The 12,411-nt window shown below is 36.1% G+C and overlaps 1 protein-coding gene across 6 annotated transcripts in view; it reads left to right on the top strand.

Annotated features, from left to right (window-relative positions):
• The window catches only part of DYNC2LI1 (dynein cytoplasmic 2 light intermediate chain 1), a 54,605-nt gene that overhangs the window by 24,135 nt on the left and 18,059 nt on the right, over window positions 1–12,411 (top strand). Inside the window, exons 9-14 of one of the 6 annotated variants that reach the window (XR_008624366.2) lie at window positions 2,709–2,785; window positions 3,507–3,577; window positions 6,518–6,615; window positions 7,030–7,122; window positions 9,365–9,462; window positions 11,592–11,897. Coding sequence is in view for 5 of the 6 variants with exons in the window: in XM_008961297.5 (XP_008959545.1) it covers window positions 2,709–2,785; window positions 3,507–3,577; window positions 6,518–6,615; window positions 7,030–7,122; window positions 12,268–12,396 (468 nt within the window). In the remaining variant the exon portion in view is untranslated. Of the gene's footprint in view, window positions 1–2,708; window positions 2,786–3,506; window positions 3,578–6,517; window positions 6,616–7,029; window positions 7,123–9,364; window positions 9,463–11,591; window positions 11,898–12,262 lie in introns of those variants that run through there. The other 5 variants (XM_008961296.5, XM_008961297.5, XM_008961298.4 and 2 more) reach the window with 5 other exon arrangements.

Genomic DNA, 12,411 nt, shown 5'->3' with positions numbered 1-12,411 from the left:
TTACATTTGAATAATTAGTTAATGGTCTCTTTTTTCCTCCAAATTAAAGCACTCAGAGGAACCTAGAGACAACATGGTCTAGCCCCTTGCTTTCATGGCTAGAATATTTTCACTGAAAGTAATATGTACAAAATATGTGTTGTCAGTTTTTATACCTTTCAAAACATTACACATTTCATTATGTATTTTCTTAAAAATGATCACCTTTTATGTTTGAATCGTATTTGCTTACGTATTAGGTTGACACAGTACTTTGGGAAGTGTTCTTTACTATTTTGAGAGGATATGGGGAATTTAAAGTGAATGGCTCGTCGAGGGTACAGAGGTAAAGATCTTGCAGTTACTTATTTTTGCCACTAGAGAGGGTCACACATTTTATGCTGGTTATAAAGTTAGCTGAGGGAAATCCCTGTATTTCTTTAGGAACAGATTACATTTGATGGAGGGTCCAGTCTGGTCTCATGGGTACAAATTTAGATGAAGTCAGGTCAACGCAGTCCACAGCAAGCCTGGGATTAACCATGGCCCAGGAGATCAAACAAGATCAGGGACCAGGGAATGGCTTTGAGAATGGCTTCATCTCAGCTTTTAATAAGCCTAAAGGAACAGGGTTTGGGTTAGTGGAGTACTTCTGGACCACCAAAGGAACCATAAGGCCTTTCAGGAAGAATGTAGCCAAAGTGATCAAAGCCCCATCTTTCAGTTTCACATCTCTTCTTACCCTCTGCCCCATTTAAGGAAGAAAGTTGGGTACTGCTTTGCAAAATTCCATGAAATTTAGCAGGTTTTTTTTTTTTTTCCAACACTATAGTTGATCCTATATAGTGCAGTTGAGAATATTGATTCAATATTATGAACAATCTAATTAAGTTAATAAAAACAAAACACAGGCCAGGTGTGGTAGCTCTTGCCTCTAATGTCAACACTTGAAGGGTGAGGTGGGAAGATCACTTGAGGCCAGAAGTTCAAGACCAGCCTGGGCAACAAAATGAGACCTTGTCTTGACAAAAAATTTTTTTAATTAGCCAGTCATCATAGTGCATGCCTGTGGTCCTAGCTACTTAGGAGGCTGAGGCAGGGACGATTGCCTGAGCCTGGCAGTTTGAGGCTGCAGTGAGTTATGATCACACTGCTGCACTCCAGCCTGGGAAACAGAGCGAGACCCCCTCTCTTAAAAAACCAATATGCTCCTCGCCCCCCAAAAGAACAGGAGAAGACTGATAAGTAGAACCAGAATCAGAGAAGAGCCATGAGGATGGCAAGGACTTAAAATTATTATATATGAGGACCAGGAGAATATCACCTAAAATGTGATAACTCTCTTATATAGTTGAAGGAATGTTCCACGGAAAAGTGACTAAATTCATTCTTTGCTATTCTAAGGTCCAGAAAAAGGAATCAATAGAGTTTACTCAAAATATGAAAGCACTTTCTAATACTACCATTATCTGAAAACAATGAATTATTTGGGGAGATGAGTTCCCAGGCACTGAGTTTGTTTAAGCAGAAGGCCTACAGTTCTTTGTGAAGGTTGTTTTAGAAGTGATTGATGCAGCAGATGGAGGAGTTGGGTTAGAAAACATCTAATGTTCTCCCAGCCCTATCTTCTATGAAATATGTTTGTGATTAGGTTTTTCCTTTCTCATAAAGAAAATAAAATTAAACAGCAGTTATATTTCTAAAATTCAGTTAAAGTTTTCTGTATGTATTTTAAAACATGGTCTCAGTAGAAGCATTACAATTATTTCAATGCTTTCTTTAATAAATGTGTCAGATCTTATATATACACGAGTATTCTCGTTTGAATACTTTCTCTGAGAGCATTAAGAACTTTCTGTTCTTAATCCAGAATGAGGCTTATCTTGTGGAATTGCCATTGGAACCATAACGCTGATATCCTTGCTTCATAATTAGATTTCATTTCAGTTCAAAGTTGTTTTTCCCACTTCCATACCTCTTAGTCATTTTGACTTGGCTGTGAATGACTTTTGGTATCTACAGAAATCCAATCTAGCTTTTAAAGATTTGTAGGGTAACCATATGTCCTGGTATTCATCTGATGTCACAGCTTAATTATTAATAGTACCCAACCCCTTTCATTCTCTGAAATGTTCTGGTTATGGTTTCCCTAGTTATATACCAGCACTGAAAATATTCAGTAGCTTAGGCACCAAAAGCAATTTAAAAAGAAGTTAAAAAATTACCTTAGTGAGTATCAGCATCATTAGACCAGTCTGCAGTCCCACAGTGACTATTTGGAAGGCAGCAATACGCCCTTGGATGTGAAAGCTACTTTTGAGGTATACCTCTTATTTTCTAACCAACCCAACTGCATTTTGGAAAATTTTCTTTTAGACCATAATGAGTATGTTTACACACATACAGCCCATAAACATACATTCATATATATATATTTTAAAGAAATTATTTGACAGTGATTATGGTCCATTTGTGTGAGTAGCTGAAATGATGAGTACATAAACACAAGTCCTTTCCACATCATGTACTCATTAAGTTTGAAGGACGAGTTAAAGTTACCAAGATTTCTTTATTCAGGTTTTGTTTTGTCTACTCAAACAGAAGTATTTGTTGGGCAACTAAATAGTGATTCTGTTTGTAATCTGTATTTGTTCAAAGCCATATTTATTTTACCTGTTTCTGTGATTGGAAAATAGAGCATATAATTTGTTCTCCTGATTTGTTTAAAGTTTACCAGTAAATCAGAAGCTCTATTACTAAAAATACGTGGAGTTATCAACCAGTTGGCATTTGGCATTGACAAAAGGTACTGCTAAGATATTTTTTATATCATTTATTGAGTGATTGATTTAGCCAGTGTTGTCTCATCTGATTATTGTTCTACTCAGTCTCTTGTGTCTTGACCAGGAAAGTGACCCAGATGGCTATTCTTAAAGGGATAATTTCTTTTTAAATTATTATTTTATGTATTTTATGTATTTTATTATTTTATTAATTATTTTATTATTTTTAATTATTATTTATTTTGTCAAAACAGCATAAAGGGGATAATTTAATATTATTTCCTGCTTCTTATATTCTTTAAATATTTCTTAAATTTTACAAGCAAAATGTTACATAACATTTAGTTTGAGGCTGGAATAAAATAATGATAATATTATACTAGCTCCCTGATTTCTTTTACTTCCTTTCCCACACTTTAGTAGCTTCCCTCTATTATCACTTTCTTTTATTGATTTGAAATGGACTTGAAAATTTTGGTATGTATCTTCTTAGCCTTGCTGCTTCTCTTGGTTTTGATTTAAGGTAATAGGGTCTGTCACTTTTTTTCCTATAAAACGTTTATTTATGCTATATGTTAATTTTTGAAATCACTTAAATTGATAGTCACTCATTCATTCGGGGCAATGCTCTCATTAGTGGCTAAATGTAAAACTAGCCGATAATATTGCTGTCATATTTACAGGCGAGCGTGGCAGCAAATCTATTTGCTAAACTAATTTAGAATCTTTCTCTTCTCCACGTAGCAAATCAATATGTGTGGATCAGAATAAACCGCTGTTTATCACAGCAGGATTGGATTCTTTCGGTCAAATAGGTTAGTGAACTTATTAAGATCGTTCAATCTTTTTTTAATTGCTTATTGATTTTGTCCTACTCCATGTTCACTTTGTCTCCAACATACTCCTATTTCTGGTTTCATTATCATTGCTGTTATTTCCTGTGTGTTTGTTTATATGCCCAGTATTCATGTAACATGCATCACATTGACATGTTTGTGATGGAAGTGATGTCACCACATAAGAGACTGATTTTTCATTTCTGATCTCTATTCCACTGAAAAACAAATTGCATGTATTTTCTTTCCCCCACTGATTTCCAGGTACTTTTAAATTTTAGCTCCTTGGCTTTAAAGAAGCTAGGAGCATAGAGTAGTGAGGAAATTCAAAGCTACATATTACAGGCAATTAGCAAGTATATGAGAGATTGAAGTGGTAGAGTAAACCAAAAAGAACACAGTTGTAACAATTAGGTATGATTTGATTTTTTGTTATGAAATAGCATGCCTCATCTAATGGAATGTATTTCCTAAACTCATAGACTCTATAGGCTTCTGAATCAAAAGGAAGTTTAAGAGTTTATATCTCAAGGCCCTTACCTTCCCACAGAAACTGTTTTCATTGTGAAGATCTGTGAGCCTCACACTTCTTTATCCTCTGCAGGTGGCGTAGTTTGCTTTTAACATTCTAATGGGCAGTAGGGTTTTTTTGTTTTTTGTTTTTTTTTTTGTATTTCCCATCCTCTGTTAGTCTTACAAGCTAAAGGTGACTTGACTTCAAATATAGAAATCTTTGTAATGAGATTATAGATTAATTGGAATGAAAGGAATGGAGGTGATTTTGCTTAGTGAATGTTCATGGAGACTGATGTTTATGATTATCATTAGCACCAACTTAATTCCAGTAGCAGTGAGAATCACTGTTGTACTGATAGATAATGCTGATGGAATTCTTCTGCTTCTATGAATAGTTGGAGGCCAGAAGAGAGTTCATAATTGCTGAATTTAAAAATCATCGCGCTTAGATCTCATCAGAATTAAAAACTTTTGCTCTATGAAAGCCCCTGTGAAGATGAATAGACATGCCATAGTGTGGAAGAAAAGAATTTCAAACCACATATATGACAAAGGACTAGTGTTTAGAATATATAAACTCAACAGAAAAATAAATAAACAATCCAATTAGAAAGTGGGCAAAAGACATAAGCAGACATTTCATTTCAGAGAGGACATAAAAATAGCAAAGCAGCACATGAAAAGGTGTTTAATATCATTAGTTGTTAGGGAAATGCAAATTGAAACCACAATGAAATATCACTATACATTTAACAGGATAGCTAAAATAAAAAATAGTGACACCACCAAATACTGGCAAGGATGCAGAGAAACCAGATCTCTCATACATTGGTGGTGGGAGTGTAAAATGGTACAGCCACTCTAGAAAACAGTTTAACAGTTTCTTATGAAACTAAACATGCAACTACCATATGACCTAGAAATTGTGCTGTTGGGCATTTATCCAAGATAAATGAAAACTTAACTCTCACACAAAAAATCTCTAGGCATATATTCATGGCAGCTTTATGTTTAGTAGTCAAAACCTAGAAACAGCCCAGAAGTTGTTCAGCAGGTGAATGACTAAACAACTGTGGTACATCTGTACCAGGAAACACTACTCAGCCATACAAAGGAACAAATGATTGATACACACAGCCTGGATGAATCTCCAGGGAATCATGCTGAGTAAAAAGCAGCCAATTAGAAAAGATTACATACAGTGTGATTCTATTTATAAAAAATTTTGAAATGAAAAACATTTTAGAAATGGAGGCAGATTAGTGGTGGTCAGAGGGTAGGGATAGAACTATGGATGGGGAGACCAGGGGAGGGGTCGGGAAGGAAGAGGTTATGTCTATAAAAGGGCAACACAGGATCTTTGTGCTAGTGGAATTAAGTTGGTGTCTCGACTGTGGTAGCAAATACATGAACCTATGCAGGTGATAAAATTGTATAGAACTTAATATACACACAGACACACAAAGGAATACAAGTAAAACTTGGCAAAGCTGAATAACGTCAGTGGAGCGTATCAATGGCTTTCGCACCAAAGTGGTAAGGATGTCCTGGAAGATCACCAGTAAAACAGTTTTGGGGAACAATACAGTTGTTGGAAATAGAAAGATGGGAAATATCCAGTTACAAATTGCAAATGGCAGCAAAGTTTTAAATTTTTCAAATTAAATTATACAAGTAATACATAAAGATATCTCCTTGTAAAAAGGTAAAAGAGTACATACAAGGAGCAAATTTGTGTTCTTTCCAATTTCCTATGCCTTTACACACGTGTATATAGTGTAAAAAAACGATTTGCTTTAATATAATTATATGTTCAGTCTATATCATTTTGGAATTTCCCCTTTTATTCAATATACCCTATTATTCAATACCTTTTTATTCAATATACCAATATACCTTAGTTTTTCCATATTAATGCTATATATGGGTCTATTTCTTATTTTAACTGTTGGATAGTGTTACAGAGCATGGCTATGCATAGTAATTAATGCACTGTTCACCACTGATGAATATTTTGGTGGTAGGTCAATTTTTCACTGATAACAAATTATACTGCAGTGTGAAATCCTTAATACAGTACCAGTTTGCAGGTGTTTCTAGGGCAAACACTACCAAAAACTGGAATTACTGGTTAACAGGATATAGATACAGCTATAGGTACAGGGTGTGGAGAATGAGAGTTACAGTTTACCCATTACTCTTTGCCTCCTCTTCTTTCGGTACTAGAATCTGTCCCAGTGACCTTGCTGTGCTGGGTAGGGTAAATTTTTATGGTGACTATATTAAGGAGAGGGAAAATGAGTGATCTGAGATGTATACCTTTGTTAGTGTTATTTCTTTTATTGGTGGAGTTTGTAATATTTTAATCAATGCAGTCATTTGTGGTAAAACTTGCTATTTTAGGATCTCCTCCTGTTCCTGAAAATGACATTGGAAAGCTTCATGCCCACTCACCAATGGAGTTGTGGAAAAAAGTGTATGAAAAGCTCTTTCCACCAAAGGTACATATTTCTAATTTTTTTAAAAGCAAGATTTTTAGCACTATCTAACAGTTATAGGAAATGTGTCAAAGGGCTTATTATGATAACTTTGTTTTTATCTTTTATGCTCAAAAATCAATTAAACATTTGCTGAAAATGTAAATAGGCACTGTGGGGGTTAAAAAAAAAAAAGGGTAAGACATGGTTCCTGCTCCACTTTCAAAGAGAGTTATCTGGCTGTTAGAGAAGGGAGAGACAACTGAAAGGGGACCTGGCGGAATTGGAAGCGGGCCTCAGTGGTGATGAGAAAAGCTAGAAAGATCGTAGAGAGCCTTTGTGGCAAGCTGAGGAATGGGAGCTTGGTTTATTAGGCAGATGGTAGCCATTGAATTTTGGGTTATGGGTGTGAAGTGATTTTGAGATTTGTAATTTCAGAGTATTAACATGCTGAAAGATATCAAGGACCCTGCGAGAGATCCTCAGTATGCTGAAAGTGAAGTCGATGAGATGAGAATTCAGAAGGATCAGGTATTATCCTAAACATTTACTTAATTTCATCTGAAGTTTTATCACAAAACCTGGGGTGCCTTGGGAATTCCTTACATTTTTCTCAATGTATTTACTTAGTGTATCTTCTTTACTATTAAAATTATTTAAGTAGTACATCTATTTAAATAACACACTAATAGTATACTGTAGAAAAAATAAAAATTTGATATGAATAAAGAAAAATTTTTAAATCACCTGTCATCCCACCACCCAGACATGACTTAGTGTTCACATAAACCTTTTTGATTTTCCAGTTTACATTATATTAAAGATGAGTGGTGGTTCTTACCTTGCTGCTAGAGAGACATTTTCTTAATATTCTTTGGTTTGTGGAATTACATAAAGAGCTTTGTTTTTGATTAGGACATTCAGACATACCTATACCTTCCTTGTACCAGAAAACATATCTTGCCTAGTTAAGGACTGAAAGCACGATCTGAAAGCACACAGACATACCCGACATAACCCAGGTTCTCTCAGGAAAATGCTTAAAAGTGGACACCACCATCCCATGTATCACTAGATAGCCCCATTTGAACACACAAGTCTGATGTAAGAATGTTAAGAGTTGGCAAATTCACCATCACTCAAATACTTAGATTTTTCTTTTCTTTTTCTTTTTCTTTTTTTTTTAAGACGAGTCTCACACTGTCGCCCAGGCTGGAGTGCAGTGGCATGACCTCGGCTCACTGCAACCTCCGCCTCCCGGGTTCAAGCAATTCTCTGCTTCAGCCTCCTGAGTGGCTGGGATTACAGGTGCCTGCCACCACACCTGGCTAATTTTTTTTTTTGCTTTTTTAGTAGAAACGGGGTTTCACCATCTTGGCCAAGCTGGTCTTGAACTCCTGACCTCATGATCCATCCGCCTTGGCCTCCCAAAGTGCTGAGATTACAGGCATGAGCCACTGCGCCTGGCCTAGATTTTTCTAAAAACAAACAAGCAAACTTAGATTTTAGTTTGATTTGATAAAATGAGACATTGTACAGAACCTGTCCTTATATGAGTAAACTTATATATGGTAAGCACTAGATTGAAAGCCCCGGCAACTTCTCAGGTGGCAGTCACATTGTTGCGAGGGTAACCTGAAAATAGCTGTCAGCTGGGAGTAGGAGCCAGGGTTTTTTTCTCAGTATTCACCTTCGGGGGCTGTTGGAGAAGTAAGCAAAACATTTTATGTAAACGGTCCAGAAGACTTTTGAAAAATATGCCATGAATATTTAGAGGTTTTATAGCTGTAGCAAAGTGAGAGGCATGTTGTAGAAACAGGAAAATGACCTTATGTAACCCTTATTATGTTTGCAGCCTGGCTGTAAGGATTAGTTGGAAGTCATCCCTGATTAATATTTGTCTAGGAGTCAATGATTAACTGTTGTTGTTGATAAGAATATCTGTTTATATTGCATAATGATCACTTTTATTAAGTTCATATACATCAGTATTATTAAAGGATTAGGGTATTTGTGAGCATCATGAGTTTTCACATTCAAATCTATCTTCTCTAAATGACTTAAAACCATAAGAATTTTGTGTGGAAAAAGAAGGCAGCCCCACAGTACCCATATCACCCTTCATTCATCTCTTGTATCTCACTGCCAGCAGATCACCAATTCCTATCATCTCTTGGTTCGAGATTTTTTTTTTAACCTACCTGAAAAGTTATGCTATCCTAAGTTTGCCTCTAAACCACTTTTATTTGTGTGGTTTTAGACGAATTGATTCCAGATTGCACACATAGGACCTTAACATAATTTTATGCTTTAGCTGTAAAGATACCCTAATGATTATCAGTGTTGTTGCTGTTATTTCATTGATAATCTGAATCTAAATTTTGACATTCTACTATACAAAATTTTTAATTTGAATATTATTTCATACTATTTCATGAGTAGTTGTGAGACCTTAAGTTGTTTCCAGTTGTGTGCTGTGAAGTCAGTCCTCAAGGATCTGAGGATTGGTAGGAAGACCCCTTTCATCTTTCCTGCAGACTTAGGGTCTTTCGTGATTAGCCCTCTTTAATTATTTAAAGTTCTGTCTTTTGCCAGACTTCACATGGGCACCAGAAAATACTTAAGTAGTATTTTCTATTTTTTAAAAGTCCTCTAGCTTTAGAGCATTCCCGATTTTAAGGGAATGCGAATGTGGAAAGCACTTGCTGAGCCCTTCTACCTCTTTTGTGTTTTTTTCTTTTTCTTTGATACTGCGTCTTGCTCTGGCATCCAGGCTGGAGTGCAATGGGGAGATCATGGCTCACTGCAACCTTGAACTCCAGGGCTCAAGGGATCCTCCCATCTCAGCCTCTCAAGTAGCTGGGACTACAGGTACACATCACCATGCCCGGGTAATTTTTTGTTTTTTGTTGCCCAGGCTGGTCTTGAACTCCTCGCCTAAAGCAATCCTCCTGAGTTGGCCTCCCAAAGTGCTGGGATTACAGGCATAAGCCACTGTGCCCAGCTTCTTTTCTATTATTTTTGTTAAAGCAAAAAAAAAAAAAAAAAAAAGGTTACAATTAACATTTATTTTTAAGGTCTTCTTGGCCAACCACAGATATCTTCTGAAAACTTTCTTACTTGCTATCCCTTTAAAACATCAATGTATTATTTTGAGGCCATATCATTGTCATGTTGAAGATCTAGTGGACTTGGTGGTTTTTGTCCCATATTGGTTATTCCTTTTTCTCCCTCTGGCATGGCCTGTGTGATAGCCCTAGTTTTCTCACAGTTTGCTGTCTGCAAAAGGGAGATACTACCAGCAAAGAATCTCAAAACAACGTTTTCACCTTTGTCATTGGTAAAAATAATTTAACTTCCAGTTAAAGACAAAGTTTGCAGTAAACAATTTGTTTATTCTTTATGAGTTAATCTTTAAAACCACAAGTGGTAGATAACTGGTGAACTGAATTAGCTTTATTAGAAAAAAATAAAACAAGCTGTAAAGACTACATATGATTATTACCATGAAAATTCTTCCTAGAATCCAGTGAGGAAGTTAAAGGAAAAAACAAAAACAAAAAAAAACAAGGAAAAATTCTTCCTAAGTCTATATACCATTTTGAAACATTTAACATTTAAATTTTAGTAACTTAGGGTATAGGTATGAAAGGTACGCTCTGCAATTTTTCTGAAAATTCGAATGGATTTTCTTTTCATAGCAACTGTGAACTTCAATTATGTTAGCCAAAGGGCAGTGATTGCCTTATCTTGCAGAGTAACCACGTTTTGTTTATTTGAAGTGGTGACAACCTTTGTACAGTTATTTAGACATTGAACAACATGTAGGAGGCCAAGAGGCATCCCCTTAGATGGTCCCTTTTACGTGTCAGTTGCCTTGTGCAGGATAGCCACCTCCACTAAAATTTATTTATGAATTGTAAAGGTAACATATACTCCTTGTGAAAAAATTCAAGACCTATAGGTAGATGTATATAAAATAGAAAATGGAAGTATCCTGCCCTCTCCCTATCTGTGTGCTTTTTTCATGTGGCACACATTATGTTTTCATGTGGCCACTGTTATTTTTGCTGGCTGCCTTGGAAGCCACCTGTGAATGAATGCTAATTATTTAGTCAGTCCTTACTGGGGGACATCAAAGTTGTTTCCAGTTGTGCTGAGACAGAGCAATGGGTTTCCTTCTTTTACATCCTTGTGCATTGCTCTATTGTTATGGATGATAAATTTCTAAAAGTAAAATCACTGGGACAAAGGATACACACACACACACACACACACACACACACACACACACACTTTTTTGTGACAGGATCTCACTCTGTCACCCAGGCTGGAGTGCAGTGGCGCAATCACAGTTTACTGCAGCCTTGGCCTCCCAGGTTCAAGCAATCCTCCCACCTCAGACTCCCAAGTAGCTGGGACCACAGCACACACCACCATGCCTGGATAATTATTTTTCTCAGTTTTTGTAGAGACACGGTCTCCCTATGTTGCCCAGGCTGGTCTCAAATTCCTGGGCTCAAGCAATTCTCCTGCCCCAGCCTCCCAAAGTGCTGGGACTATAGGAATGAGCCACCGCACCCAGCCTGGGTATATATTTTTTAAATATTTTGCTAACTTCAACCAAGTTTTTGATAAGAGCTGAACAGCAAACAATTAAAATAAGATCACTTTTGAATACTTGAAGGATGACAGATGTCTAGTTCATTAGTTGAAAGACAATTCATATGTATTATGTAGTTTATGTACATAATTTTGTCTGAAAGTTTAATAAATTCATCTCTGAGTGCTGCTTAGCCACACAGAAACTCTGAAGACAGTATTTCTAGAAAATAAGTCCTAAGCATAATCATTTACAAAATAATTGGCAAGAAATATTTAGAATGATAATGCTACTAAGGATACATTGTTATATCTAAAAAATGAGAAGGCAGTTTTAAGGTGCCTCCTTGAATTAGTAAAGTTGATTTTTCTTAAAGTGATACATATTTTTGTTTTAGGAACTGGAACAGTACAAAAGAAGTTCTTCCAAGTCTTGGAAACAAATCGAGCTTGATTCTTGAACCTATTTCAATTATTGTATATTTATTTCTTCTTTTCCAAATACAAATAAGATTATACTGTGAATTAACTATTGTGGCAATATGTGAAGAAAGTTAAACTGTATAATTTGTTAAAGGACAAGCTGGATTTCTTGGATTAGTGCATCTCCCTGTATATCTTGAAGCTTTTTAAAAGGAAAAAAATATTGTAGAACCACGTGTAATTTTTTTAAAATAAAAGAATCTTCTACTACCTACCTCTAACATGTTTAAGTGGTATATACTCAATTCAGCATGTATAAGTTTCTGCTTATATGTTTTTAGGAATATAAAAGTAAGAGTATTTGGTTACAGTTTTAAATGCAAGGTTAAGTGCCCACTTTAGACACATTCTTTCTAAAAGGCATTCTCAGCTGTAGCTGGGAGGAAACCGGAATTGGGTTCACAGATGTCAAAATTTTACTCTTAACAGTGAGGCGCAAGAAGCACCTGAAACAGGAGATGCACATTCCCAGGTCCCCACACCTAGAGTGTCGCCATCAGTGGTCTGGAATGGGGCATTTTTAATCAGCACCAATTTCACCCTGCTGTGAGACTGACACATTTATTTTAAATACCACTTTTTGAAGAACAGGCACATCTAAGGAGATATCCTATCAAGAAGCAGGACAAAACATCATGTGTTGCGGATAACCAGGATTATTTCCAAGGTGGGATAGCCTTTAAGAAGCCATTCCAATCTGTAGATTTGTGTACCTGCTAGCCAAGTTCATTTTGA

The sequence above is a fragment of the Pan paniscus genome, chromosome 12 (assembly GCF_029289425.2).
Source record: "Pan paniscus chromosome 12, NHGRI_mPanPan1-v2.0_pri, whole genome shotgun sequence".
NCBI lineage: Eukaryota > Metazoa > Chordata > Mammalia > Primates > Hominidae > Pan > Pan paniscus.
This window is presented reverse-complemented; position numbering and strand designations above follow the sequence as displayed.